Here is a 14991-nt window from a genome sequence, read left to right on the forward strand (position 1 = left end):
TGATCACAACATCAGAATTCACTAAGGTCTATAGGGACGAGACAGTCTTGGTGTATTGTCACGATTGTCCTGATCACAACATCAGAATTCACTATGGTCTATAGAGACAAGACAGTCTTGGTGTATTGTCATGATTGTCATGATCACAACATCAGAATTCACTAAGGTCTATAGAGACGAGACAGTCTTGGTGTATTGTCATGATTGTCCTGATCACAATATCAGAATTCACTATGGTCTATAGGGACAAGACCGTCTTGGTGTATTGTCACGATTGTCATGATCACAACATCAGAATTCACTAAGGTCTATAGAGACGAGACAGTCTTGGTGTATTGTCACGATTGTCCTGATCAGAATATCAGAATTCACTATGGTCTATAGAGACAAGACAGTCTTGGTGTATTGTCATGATTGTCCTGATCAGAATATCAGAATTCACTATGGTCTATAGAGACAAGACCGTCTTGGTGTATTGTCATGATTGTCCTGATCACAACATCAGAATTCACTATGGTCTATAGAGACGAGACAGTCTTGGTGTATTGTCACGATTGTCCTGATCAGAATATCAGAATTCACTATGGTCTATAGAGACAAGACAGTCTTGGTGTATTGTCACGATTGTCCTGATCACAACATCAGAATTCACTATGGTCTATAGGGACGAGACAGTCTTGGTGTATTGTCACGATTGTCATGATCACAACATCAGAATTCACTATGGTCTATAGAGACGAGACCGTCTTGGTGTATTGTCACGATTGTCCTGATCACAACATCAGAATTCACTAAGGTCTATAGAGACGAGACAGTCTTGGTGTATTGTCATGATTGTCCTGATCACAACATCAGAATTCACTAAGGTCTATAGAGAGAAGACAGTCTTGGTGTATTGTCACGACTGTCCTGATCACAACATCAGAATTCACTAAGGTCTATAGAGACGAGACAGTCTTGGTGTATTGTCATGATTGTCCTGATCACAACATCAGAATTCACTATGGTCTATAGGGACGAGACCGTTTTGGTGTATTGTCATGATTGTCCTGATCACAACATCAGAATTCACTATGGTCTATAGAGACGAGACAGTCTTGATGTATTGTCACGATTGTCATGATCACAACATCAGAATTCACTATGGTCTATAGAGACGAGACAGTCTTGGTGTATTGTCACGATTGTCCTGATCACAACATCAGAATTCACTATGGTCTATAGAGACGAGACAGTCTTGGTGTATTGTCACGATTGTCCTGATCACAACATCAGAATTCACTATGGTCTATAGGGACGAGACCATCTTGGGGTATTGTCACGATTGTCTTGATCACAACATCAGAATTCACTATGGTCTATAGAGACGAGACAGTCTTGGTGTATTGTCACGATTGTCCTGATCACAACATCAGAATTCACTAAGGTCTATAGAGACGAGACAGTCTTGGTGTATTGTCACAATTGTCCTGATCACAACATCAGAATTCACTATGGTCTATAGGGACGAGACAGTCTTGGTGTATTGTCACGATTGTCCTGATCACAACATCAGAATTCACTATGGTCTATAGAGACGAGACCGTTTTGGTGTATCGTCACGATTGTCATGATCAGAATATCAGAATTCACTATGGTCTATAGGGACGAGACAGTCTTGGAGTATTGTCACGATTGTCATGATCACAACATCAGAATTCACTATGGTCTATAGAGACGAGACAGTCTTGGTGTATTGTCATGATTGTCCTGATCACAACATCAGAATTCACTATGGTCTATAGAGACGAGACAGTCTTGGTGTATTGTCATGATTGTCCTGATCACAACATCAGAATTCACTATGGTCTATAGAGACGAGACAGTCTTGGTGTATTGTCATGATTGTCCTGATCAGAACATCAGAATTCACTATGGTCTATAGAGACGAGACAGTCTTGGTGTATTGTCACGATTGTCCTGATCACAACATCAGAATTCACTATGGTCTATAGAGACGAGACAGTCTTGGTGTATTGTCACGATTGTCCTGATCAGAATATCAGAATTCACTATGGTCTATAGAGACGAGACAGTCTTGGTGTATTGTCACGATTGTCCTGATCACAACATCAGAATTCACTATGGTCTATAGAGACGAGACAGTCTTGGTGTATTGTCACGATTGTCCTGATCAGAACATCAGAATTCACTATGGTCTATAGAGACGAGACAGTCTTGGTGTATCGTCACGATTGTCATGATCACAACATCAGAATTCACTATGGTCTATAGGGACGAGACAGTCTTGGTGTATTGTCATGATTGTCCTGATCACAATATCAGAATTCACTATGGTCTATAGGGACGAGACCGTTTTGGTGTATTGTCATGATTGTCCTGATCAGAATATCAGAATTCACTATGGTCTATAGAGACGAGACAGTCTTGGTGTATTGTCACGATTGTCCTGATCACAACATCAGAATTCACTATGGTCTATAGAGACGAGACAGTCTTGGTGTATTGTCACGATTGTCCTGATCACAACATCAGAATTCACTATGGTCTATAGGGACGAGACCGTCTTGGTGTATTGTCATGATTGTCATGATCAGAATATCAGAATTCACTAAGGTCTATAGAGACGAGACAGTCTTGGTGTATTGTCACGATTGTCATGATCACAACATCAGAATTCACTATGGTCTATAGAGACGAGACAGTCTTGGTGTATTGTCATGATTGTCCTGATCACAACATCAGAATTCACTGTGGTCTAAAGGGACGAGACCATCTTGGGGTATTGTCATAATTGTCCTGATCAGAATATCAGAATTCACTAAGGTCTATAGAGACGAGACAGTCTTGGTGTATTGTCACGATTGTCCTGATCACAACATCAGAATTCACTGTGGTCTAAAGGGACGAGACCATCTTGGTGTATCGTCATGATTGTCATGATCACAATATCAGAATTCACTTTGGTTTATAGGGACGAGACCGTTTTGGTGTATCGTCACGATTGTCATGATCACAACATCAGAATTCACTATGGTCTATAGGGACGAGACAGTCTTGGTGTATTGTCATGATTGTCATGATCACATCAGAATTCACTTAGGTCTATAGGGACGAGACAGTCTTGGGGTATTGTCATAATTGTCCTGATCAGAATATCAGAATTAAATATGGTCTATAGAGACGAGACCGTTTTGGTGTATTGTCACGATTGTCATGATCACAACATCAGAATTCACTATGGTCTATAGGGACGAGACAGTCTTGGTGTATTGTCATGATTGTCATGATCACATCAGAATTCACTTAGGTCTATAGGGACGAGACAGTCTTGGGGTATCGTCACGATTGTCATGATCACAACATCAGAATTCACTATGGTCTATAGAGACGAGACCGTCTTGGTGTATCGTCACGATTGTCCTGATCACAACATCAGAATTCACTATGGTCTATAGAGACGAGACAGTCTTGGTGTATTGTCATGATTGTCATGATCACAACATCAGAATTCACTATGGTCTATAGGGACAAGACAGTCTTGGTGTATTGTCACGATTGTCATGATCACAACATCAGAATTCACTATGGTCTATAGGGACAAGACCGTCTTGGTGTATTGTCATGATTGTCATGATCACAACATCAGAATTCACTATGGTCTATAGAGACGAGACCGTTTTGGTGTATTGTCATGATTGTCCTGATCACAACATCAGAATTCACTATGGTCTATAGGGACGAGACAGTCTTGGTGTATTGTCACGATTGTCATGATCACAACATCAGAATTCACTATGGTCTATAGGGACAAGACCGTCTTGGTGTATTGTCATGATTGTCATGATCACAACATCAGAATTCACTATGGTCTATAGAGACGAGACCGTTTTGGTGTATTGTCACGATTGTCCTGATCACAACATCAGAATTCACTATGGTCTATAGGGACGAGACAGTCTTGGTGTATTGTCACGATTGTCATGATCACAACATCAGAATTCACTATGGTCTATAGAGACGAGACCGTTTTGGTGTATTGTCACGATTGTCCTGATCACAACATCAGAATTCACTATGGTCTATAGAGACGAGACAGTCTTGGTGTATTGTCACGATTGTCATGATCACAACATCAGAATTCACTATGGTCTATAGAGACGAGACAGTCTTGGTGTATTGTCATGATTGTCCTGATCACAACATCAGAATTCACTATGGTCTATAGGGACGAGACCGTTTTGGTGTATTGTCATGATTGTCCTGATCACAACATCAGAATTCACTATGGTCTATAGGGACGAGACAGTCTTGGTGTATTGTCACGATTGTCCTAATCACAATATCAGAATTCACTATGGTCTATAGAGACGAGACAGTCTTGGTGTATTGTCATGATTGTCATGATCACAATATCAGAATTCACTATGGTCTATAGGGACAAGACAGTCTTGGTGTATTGTCATGATTGTCATGATCACAATATCAGAATTCACTATGGTCTATAGAGACGAGACAGTCTTGGTGTATTGTCATGATTGTCATGATCACAACATCAGAATTCACTATGGTCTATAGAGACAAGACAGTCTTGGTGTATTGTCATGATTGTCATGATCACAACATCAGAATTCACTATGGTCTATAGAGACGAGACAGTCTTGGTGTATTGTCATGATTGTCCTGATCACAATATCAGAATTCACTATGGTCTATAGAGACGAGACAGTCTTGGTGTATTGTCATGATTGTCATGATCACAACATCAGAATTCACTATGGTCTATAGAGACAAGACAGTCTTGGTGTATTGTCATGATTGTCATGATCACAACATCAGAATTCACTATGGTCTATAGAGACGAGACAGTCTTGGTGTATTGTCACGATTGTCCTGATCACAACATCAGAATTCACTATGGTCTATAGAGACGAGACAGTCTTGGTGTATTGTCATGATTGTCCTGATCACAACATCAGAATTCACTATGGTCTATAGGGACGAGACAGTCTTGGTGTATTGTCACGATTGTCATGATCACAACATCAGAATTCACTATGGTCTATAGAGACGAGACCGTTTTGGTGTATTGTCACGATTGTCCTGATCACAACATCAGAATTCACTATGGTCTATAGAGACGAGACAGTCTTGGTGTATTGTCACGATTGTCATGATCACAACATCAGAATTCACTATGGTCTATAGAGACGAGACAGTCTTGGTGTATTGTCATGATTGTCCTGATCACAACATCAGAATTCACTATGGTCTATAGGGACGAGACCGTTTTGGTGTATTGTCATGATTGTCCTGATCACAACATCAGCATTCACTATGGTCTATAGGGACGAGACAGTCTTGGTGTATTGTCACGATTGTCCTAATCACAATATCAGAATTCACTATGGTCTATAGAGACGAGACAGTCTTGGTGTATTGTCATGATTGTCATGATCACAATATCAGAATTCACTATGGTCTATAGGGACAAGACAGTCTTGGTGTATTGTCATGATTGTCATGATCACAATATCAGAATTCACTATGGTCTATAGAGACGAGACAGTCTTGGTGTATTGTCATGATTGTCATGATCACAACATCAGAATTCACTATGGTCTATAGAGACAAGACAGTCTTGGTGTATTGTCATGATTGTCATGATCACAACATCAGAATTCACTATGGTCTATAGAGACGAGACAGTCTTGGTGTATTGTCATGATTGTCCTGATCACAATATCAGAATTCACTATGGTCTATAGAGACGAGACAGTCTTGGTGTATTGTCATGATTGTCATGATCACAACATCAGAATTCACTATGGTCTATAGAGACAAGACAGTCTTGGTGTATTGTCATGATTGTCATGATCACAACATCAGAATTCACTATGGTCTATAGAGACGAGACAGTCTTGGTGTATTGTCACGATTGTCCTGATCACAACATCAGAATTCACTATGGTCTATAGAGACGAGACAGTCTTGGTGTATTGTCACGATTGTCCTAATCACAATATCAGAATTCACTATGGTCTATAGAGACGAGACAGTCTTGGTGTATTGTCATGATTGTCATGATCACAATATCAGAATTCACTATGGTCTATAGGGACAAGACAGTCTTGGTGTATTGTCATGATTGTCATGATCACAATATCAGAATTCACTATGGTCTATAGAGACGAGACAGTCTTGGTGTATTGTCATGATTGTCATGATCACAGCATCAGAATTCACTATGGTCTATAGAGACAAGACAGTCTTGGTGTATTGTCATGATTGTCATGATCACAACATCAGAATTCACTATGGTCTATAGAGACGAGACAGTCTTGGTGTATTGTCATGATTGTCCTGATCACAATATCAGAATTCACTATGGTCTATAGAGACGAGACAGTCTTGGTGTATTGTCATGATTGTCATGATCACAACATCAGAATTCACTATGGTCTATAGAGACAAGACAGTCTTGGTGTATTGTCACGATTGTCCTGATCACAACATCAGAATTCACTGTGGTCTAAAGGGACGAGACCATCTTGGTGTATCGTCATGATTGTCATGATCACAATATCAGAATTCACTTTGGTTTATAGGGACGAGACCGTTTTGGTGTATCGTCACGATTGTCATGATCACAACATCAGAATTCACAATGGTCTATAGGGACGAGACAGTCTTGGTGTATTGTCATGATTGTCATGATCACATCAGAATTCACTTAGGTCTATAGGGACGAGACAGTCTTGGGGTATTGTCATAATTGTCCTGATCAGAATATCAGAATTCAATATGGTCTATAGAGACGAGACCGTTTTGGTGTATTGTCACGATTGTCATGATCACAACATCAGCATTCACTATGGTCTATAGGGACGAGACAGTCTTGGTGTATTGTCACGATTGTCCTAATCACAATATCAGAATTCACTATGGTCTATAGAGACGAGACAGTCTTGGTGTATTGTCATGATTGTCATGATCACAATATCAGAATTCACTATGGTCTATAGGGACAAGACAGTCTTGGTGTATTGTCATGATTGTCATGATCACAATATCAGAATTCACTATGGTCTATAGAGACGAGACAGTCTTGGTGTATTGTCATGATTGTCATGATCACAACATCAGAATTCACTATGGTCTATAGAGACGAGACAGTCTTGGTGTATTGTCATGATTGTCCTGATCACAACATCAGAATTCACTATGGTCTATAGGGACGAGACCGTTTTGGTGTATTGTCATGATTGTCCTGATCACAACATCAGCATTCACTATGGTCTATAGGGACGAGACAGTCTTGGTGTATTGTCACGATTGTCCTAATCACAATATCAGAATTCACTATGGTCTATAGAGACGAGACAGTCTTGGTGTATTGTCATGATTGTCATGATCACAATATCAGAATTCACTATGGTCTATAGGGACAAGACAGTCTTGGTGTATTGTCATGATTGTCATGATCACAATATCAGAATTCACTATGGTCTATAGAGACGAGACAGTCTTGGTGTATTGTCATGATTGTCATGATCACAACATCAGAATTCACTATGGTCTATAGAGACAAGACAGTCTTGGTGTATTGTCATGATTGTCATGATCACAACATCAGAATTCACTATGGTCTATAGAGACGAGACAGTCTTGGTGTATTGTCATGATTGTCCTGATCACAATATCAGAATTCACTATGGTCTATAGAGACGAGACAGTCTTGGTGTATTGTCATGATTGTCATGATCACAACATCAGAATTCACTATGGTCTATAGAGAAAAGACAGTCTTGGTGTATTGTCACGATTGTCCTGATCACAACATCAGAATTCACTGTGGTCTATAGGGACGAGACAGTCTTGGTGTATTGTCATGATTGTCCTGATCAGAATATCAGAATTCACTATGGTCTATAGAGACGAGACCGTTTTGGTGTATTGTCATGATTGTCATGATCACAACATCAGAATTCACTATGGTCTATAGAGACAAGACAGTCTTGGTGTATTGTCACGATTGTCCTGATCAGAATATCAGAATTCACTATGGTCTATAGAGACAAGACAGTCTTGGTGTATTGTCATGATTGTCCTGATCACAACATCAGAATTCACTGTGGTCTTTAGGGACGAGACAGTCTTGGTGTATTGTCATGATCACACAACACATGGGACCAACAGCTTTACGTCCCATCCGAAGGACGAAGCAATAGTGTCCCAGTGCTTAAGGACACAAGTGTCATGGCTTGGGATTCGAACCCACACGCTGCTGATCAGAAACACCAGAGTTTGAGTTAAGTGGTCTTAACCGCTCGGCCACGACGCTTCCACAACAATTAACCAATCAGCGGACATCATACAGCTCTAGTATACTGAGCTACATGTACAAATCAGGGTCAAGGTCAGATAAAATTGCATGAAAATAATGTTTGTTTGTAAACTATAGTTTGGCATTTAAATATGATCGATAGTTCTTACCCGTTTGACTGTAGCATCATCAAAGTAAACCCATTGTCTGTGAGCTGTGTTGTAAAAGAATGTTGAGTAGTGCTTGCCATAGTATGTCACAACACCCACTAAATGCAGAGCAGCTTGCTTAGCACTGTCATCAACAACAGAATTAAACAACTGAAAAATCACAAAATAAAAGTCAATAAATAAATCCAGGGAAGAGATTTGACAAAATGTGAAAATTCCTGACAAACTGCTTGCTGTCCTTGGTTGCCCCCTATTAAGGACCCACAGTCTCACAGATGTTACAGATGAGGTGGTTTCCAGATCTAGTGGTTTCAAGTGGTTTATCACATACAAGACTACATATTTCGAACCACACAAATATCTCAAATATAATTGTGAGACCATGCATATGTGCTTGAGGTATACATGTAGGTTAATTCTATCCGGGGTTGGCCTCCTCCAGTGCATACAATAAAGTAGAATTCAGGCAGGGTTGTCCACAGTTTTTTAAGTAGCAGGTGAAAAAGTTGAAGTAGCCGGTTTTGTCAAAGTACCATGCAAGCCATAAGTGTTGCTCTTACAGCATAGGCTGCTGTGTTGTGCGTTTTAAGCTATCTCTGGCTTAAACCATTGAATAAATTTTCTTTAAACAGAGACTTAATTTCATTGCAAAAGAATGTAATGCAGAAATGTAAAAAACTTTATAGCAGAGTTTGACATATAATTGACTTACATCAGGCATTCTAAGTGATGTACCAAGGCACTGAATTACATCAACTATATGATCCTTCTCAGGGCGGTCACTATCCCAAACCAATCCAATGGCAACTAAATAAGAAACAAAAACATGTTGATCACCACAAACAGAATCCACATTGACATAAATTAGTTATGTTGATGCAGCATTGTAGGCAAGTCATTCTTACAACTCTGTTAACCCTTTCAATACCATTGTCGAGTTTACTCGACCGCGCAGTGCAAGCGCTTCCTTACCATTGTCGAGAAAACTCGACTGTGCGTTGTGTAGTCGCTCCGTCCCAATGTCGAGAAAACTCGACAAGAAAAAAGCCTTGCCTTTGAGAGATTGTATTTATTTTGTTTGGCGCCCTCTGTTGTTAGGTTTTATATAGACGGGTTGCTTGTTTACCAAGCATTGCAATGGTATGTATTGTATAGGGGGTCGCTATTATGATTTTCCGAGAAAAGTACGTTTGAAGATTTCACGCTTCCGTTTTTTTTTTACAAAAATCACCATCATGTTTCCTCATTGCACAAAGGTTTTGGCTTATATGTTTGCCTATAGTGACTCTATAAAAAGACTTGGGAAGTTCTGAGAGAGAATCTAGTGAACATTTGGCAGCCAATCGTGGTATTTCGTCGCCAGACATGCAGTCAGATGATGACAAAACCGGACTATTATAACAACGGTAGCTAACTGGACCGAGCACGTCACCCGTTCAACGCCGTGGGCTTGGGCGTGCATGGCGGGCGGGCCCCGACCGACTCGTGCTGGTCGAAGTGACCGTGGTGGCTGAACACTTTCAAAACAGAAAAGATTTTTCAGCAAAATAGGTTCCGATTTTGGTACAAATGGAAATAGAAGCTTATAATAAAAACGATTATATTTTCTGAGTAGTTTTTACAAACTTTTCTTGAGGAAAATTAGGTTGAAAATCTTGTCGTTTTTCTTGAGACAGAAATCCTGAATAAAAATAGAAGTAAGTCGTTTTAGCCAGAAATCTTGCAAACAAAATTAAGATAATAAATATACAAATTTGACATCGTAGGAAAGGTCATTTCATATGCTACAAATTGCATGCACAAAGTTTTTTCAAAAAATAATGTCTTCCCACAGAAATTCAAGATTGAAAACAGTACACACTGCAAATTGAGTTATATATTTTTTAGTGTGAAAAAATACGGTACACAGCATTGTGACCTTTGTCAACAATGCAGTATCCGGTTCGGCGCTTGCAATAAACAATGTGGTATTGAAAGGGTTAAAGACACTGGACATTGTTGGTAATTGTCAAAGACTAATTTTCACAGTTGGTGTATCACAACAAATGCATAAAATAACAAACCTGTGAAAATTTGAGCTCAATCGGTCGTCAAAGTTGTGAGATATTAATGAAAGAAAAAAACACCCTTGTCGCACCATGGTCACACGTAGTTGTGTGCTTTCAAATGCTTGATTTCGAGACCTCAAATTCTAAATCTGAGGTCTCAAAATCAAATTTGTGGAAAATTGCTTCTTTCTCAAAAACTATGACACTTCAGAGCGAGCCGTTTCTTACTAAGTTTTATGCTATCAACCTCTCCCCATTACTCGTGATCAAGAAAGGTTTTGATAATAATTATTTTGATAAATTACCAATAGTGTCCACTGCCTTTAAGAAAATAAAAGAGGTATTGAAGCTTGTATTCAAATATCAGATTACAAACTCCTTTTTTTCCAAAAGACTAACAGGTAAGATATACCCTAAGCACAAATTGTACAAGTTTTCTTATCAAATGTCATAGATCATTCATTGATAAGTTTGTAGGTTTATAACTCACCGACATCAGGACTGTTCATTAGAACCCTTCTTATGTTGATTTTCTTGCCACATTCGCTCTGTTAAAAACAAAGACAACCAATTTTTAATCACCTTGTCAAAAATGGCTTGAACAAGTTCCCTCTAATTGGATAGAAACATTTCTGGATGAAACATTTCTAGAGCATGTTAGTCTAATAAAATGTTTCTCAAACTAGGCCTGTAAGAATGTACTGGGGGGGGGGGGGGGGGGGGGGGGGGGGGGTGTGTGATTCATGGGTTCACAGATCTTCTTCTAAAAAATTAGAGTGATACACCATCATACCAAACGAATAAATCAAAAAATTTTGTTTGCTGACGCTTTAGGTTTTGGAGTTACCAGTTATCAAAGTTTGGGCCAAAAGACCCTCGAGGAACGAATAGTACATTCCCTGTAAACACAAAAATGTGCGCCAAGCTCGTCCCAACAAAAGTAAAACATTTTTTGAAACCTCCAGTTGGGCTTATAACAAAAGTATTTAAAACAAATTGGAATCTCGGTGGCGCATCATACTACCATACCTGAGCCTTTGACGAACAGTGCCCTCGTGCCATTTTCAACGCCTCATAATTCAACGCGCCTGTAAGATCCCATGAATTAAACAAGTTCACATGAAAGAGCTTACATCCCTTCAACAAATTTAAGTGAAAAGTGCGTGGGATCTCGTTGGCGCAGTGAGATAATAGAGGTCAAAGTTCAACTTTTACCAATATATTGCGTTTTCGCACCTCCGTAACCTCGTGCGCCAACATCAACAATTTTGTTTTAATGACAACCGGGTGTTGGAACAGTTTTCACTTAATGACAAATGAAAAAAGAATCTTGGGATCTCTGCAACTTGCATGTCAAAAGTTTTTTTGAAAGTTTTCTAGAGTATTGCCATTCCACACATTTTGGCTTAAATTGGCACAACATTCGCTTTTCTCATCACTGTCAGTGTCTGTGCCAACAAGATCCCATCAATGTTTTCTTGTATTTGGTTAAGTTGAGTGTTCCTAAACAGATTTCAATTGAAAAATAGTTGGGATCATGTTGGCCCACCAATATAACAAAGGTCAAAGGTCATATGAAACTACACTACTGCCTATTTCGGGCGATTTTGCGTCGTCTAGAAATCCACACGCCAATATGATCCCGCTAAATTGTCTGCGTTTTATGATTATATACTTAGCAACACATTAAAAGCAAAAACCAAATGGGATTTGAGTGGCGCTAACAAATATTATACATGTAGATCAAAAGTTCATACTTGTGCATTGCTGTGGCAACAGAAAGTGAGAAATATCCCTCAATTTCAAAATGTTGGCAGACCATTAACGGGATGGGTCTCCAAAACAAATTTGTTCCAGATACAGATTGGACTTGCTTTTACAAATGGTGTTAGTTTAATGTTGGTGGGTAACTGTTGTCAAAGGTTACAAAGAATATGGCTGTTTTTGATATTTTCTGTCAAGAGCCAACTTCAGAGCCGTTTCAAGATTTTATTTAATGAACAAGGGCTCTATCCTTTATGTTTATATACTTATAATATCTAGGCACATGTGATTGTCCCAAATTAATTATAGAGCCCTTGTTCATTTGATAATATGTTGACAGGACTTCGAAGTTGGCTCTCCACAGAAAATATTGGTGTTTTTGCTTGTTATGTGTTCCTGAGATTCTATATAATCATAAAACGCAGACAATTTAATGGGATCATATTGGCGTGGTAATATGTCTCGAAGATGATAAAAAAACTCTTCCAAATTTTAAAATAAAAACATCCTTCCCAAACCCCCAAACTTGGCCCATATCATGGGCACATTTTAAAAACTGAGGCCACTTCAAGTACACATGTACATTGTATATGAGCCACAAAAAAAGTATCAAATAGTTACACTAATGAACCAAATTAAAACTTGTTTAAAGTTGAAATAAATTCCCAAAAGTCTGAGTAACAGATGGTGGCTCAGACAGTTCATCTATTGTCAGGCTAATGCCCCAACAAAGACCCCATGAAAGAAATTAAGCGTCTCAGTTTGATTTGAAATGACAAACTCAAGTAAAATGTAATGTGACTTACTGGACAAGCTCTTATATCTCCTATTGCACCAGCATTTCTTAACACTTGTCCAAAACAGACTGAGTTACTCCATTTGTATTTCTGCTTTATCTTCTTGGCTTCAGCACTAAAATGAAATAACAATATGCAAACAATGAGTTCAAGAGTAATACAATTGTGACAACAGCCCCAGCATTTGGCCCCCAGTTTGAACCACATTCTCTCAATATTACAATGTTGCCCTTTACAAACTCAGGAGTACCATAATAATGCCATCACTCTTTCTTCTTGTGTTTTTTAAGTCTTATCTCATCTTTCTGTTGATGAGTCTGCTTTTTTACTATTGGACTGATACAGAGATGCCAGCTATGCGTAAAATTTTTCAAAGCCTAACCCCCCCCCCCCCTTAAAAAAAAAATCATTTTGGAAGGCCTTTTTATTTTTTCTTGGAGACCGGAATCGCCGCAGTCGGAATAAGAGCAGCCCCTCACTACAGGCAACCTTATCAGCTACCAAAATTTTATTTGCACCATGTTCTCTAAGTCAAGAATTGCTCAACGCAATGGTGGTGTTGCATAATATGTTCAGGGTGATCATGATACTGATCAACTAAATGTTAAACAGCTACCTGAGCGGAATGTTTTCAACAGAAATGGTATTTTTACTTGTTTATAATGCACTTGTTCACCATTTTAATGTAATTTTGATATGTGTACACTTCTGAACTTTTCGTAATTATCGAGTAAAAAATCAGGCCCCTACCTAAAGGTTTTTTGAAAAACTAAAAACACTTCTGCCGTTGAGAGCGGGCGTCAAAGGACAATGCCGCTGACGTCATTTGTGGGAGTTTGCTTTGTTATACATCCACGCTGCAACAAAGCGGCTTTATCTACTTATGACGTTTTGAGAGTGATTACGTAACGGGGCTTTTCGCAAATCTCGCAGAAAAGCTCTGGACAAGGGCATACAAAATGATTGTTTTTTTACACAATTTAAACCTATTTATAATCATATGACTCGATTTCCTTATTCATCGAAAACATTTTAAGTGGAATTCAGCAAAGTTCACGACTTGACATTTTCGTTCAAGCAGGTCTTTAAAGGGAAGGTACACGTTTGGTAACTGTTAAAGACCAGTCTTCTCACTTGGTGCATCCCAACATAAGCATAAAATAACAAACCTGTGAAAATTTGAGCTAAATTGGTCATAAAGAAAATGATGATAGAAAAAACACCCTTGTTTGACGAATTTGTGTGCTTTCAGATAGGAATAAAAGACTTCTGGCTAGAAGTCTTTTATTATTTTAGTGAGAAATTACCTCTTTCTCAAAATCTATGCTTCTTCAGAGGGACCCGTTTCTCACAATATTTTATACTATCAACAGCTCTACAATGCTCGTTACCAAGTCAGTTTTTAAGTTAATATTTGTTTTGAGTAATTACCAATCGTGTACATGTACCTTCCCTTTAATACCCTGGCCTGATGATCTTGAAGTGTTGTGGCTGAAGATCCATCCCACACGCCTACCAAGAACTATATCACACATTGCCACCAAACAGTCCTGGCGCTAATTGTTTGCTTGTTCATCTCCATGGAACTATTGACACAATTCTCAACATCCATCAGTGGTATAGTGATCATAGGTGATTTCAATCAGCAGGGTCTTACACAACTTTTTGTTAAGCCAACTCCAGAGGACAAAACGTTAGACAAGATATGCTGTGCCACAGGTTTGCCCCCCCCCCCCTCTGAAGGAGTGACCACAGTAATGTATTTTGGTCATCCTTAAAAACTGGCTGTATGAGTGCTAATACTAACTGTAACAAGCATCACCAGACCTCTACGAGACTCCAACATACTGCAGTTTGGTTTGTGGACATGTAACCATAATTGGTCC

General features: G+C 39.0%; 1 protein-coding gene across 2 annotated transcripts in view; it reads right to left on the reverse strand.

Annotated features, from left to right (window-relative positions):
• LOC117303776 (inactive ubiquitin carboxyl-terminal hydrolase 54-like) overlaps positions 1-14991 on the reverse strand; it is a 49260-nt gene that overhangs the window by 15711 nt on the left and 18558 nt on the right. For both annotated transcript variants that reach the window (XM_033788128.1, XM_033788127.1), the window contains exons 7-10: positions 13115-13220; positions 11035-11092; positions 9209-9303; positions 8497-8646 (exon numbers count right to left, since the gene is read on the reverse strand). In XM_033788128.1, the coding sequence (XP_033644019.1) occupies positions 8497-8646; positions 9209-9303; positions 11035-11092; positions 13115-13220 (409 nt within the window). The remainder of the gene's footprint in view (positions 1-8496; positions 8647-9208; positions 9304-11034; positions 11093-13114; positions 13221-14991) is intronic.

Source organism: Asterias rubens, chromosome 20 (assembly GCF_902459465.1).
Source record: "Asterias rubens chromosome 20, eAstRub1.3, whole genome shotgun sequence".
NCBI lineage: Eukaryota > Metazoa > Echinodermata > Asteroidea > Forcipulatida > Asteriidae > Asterias > Asterias rubens.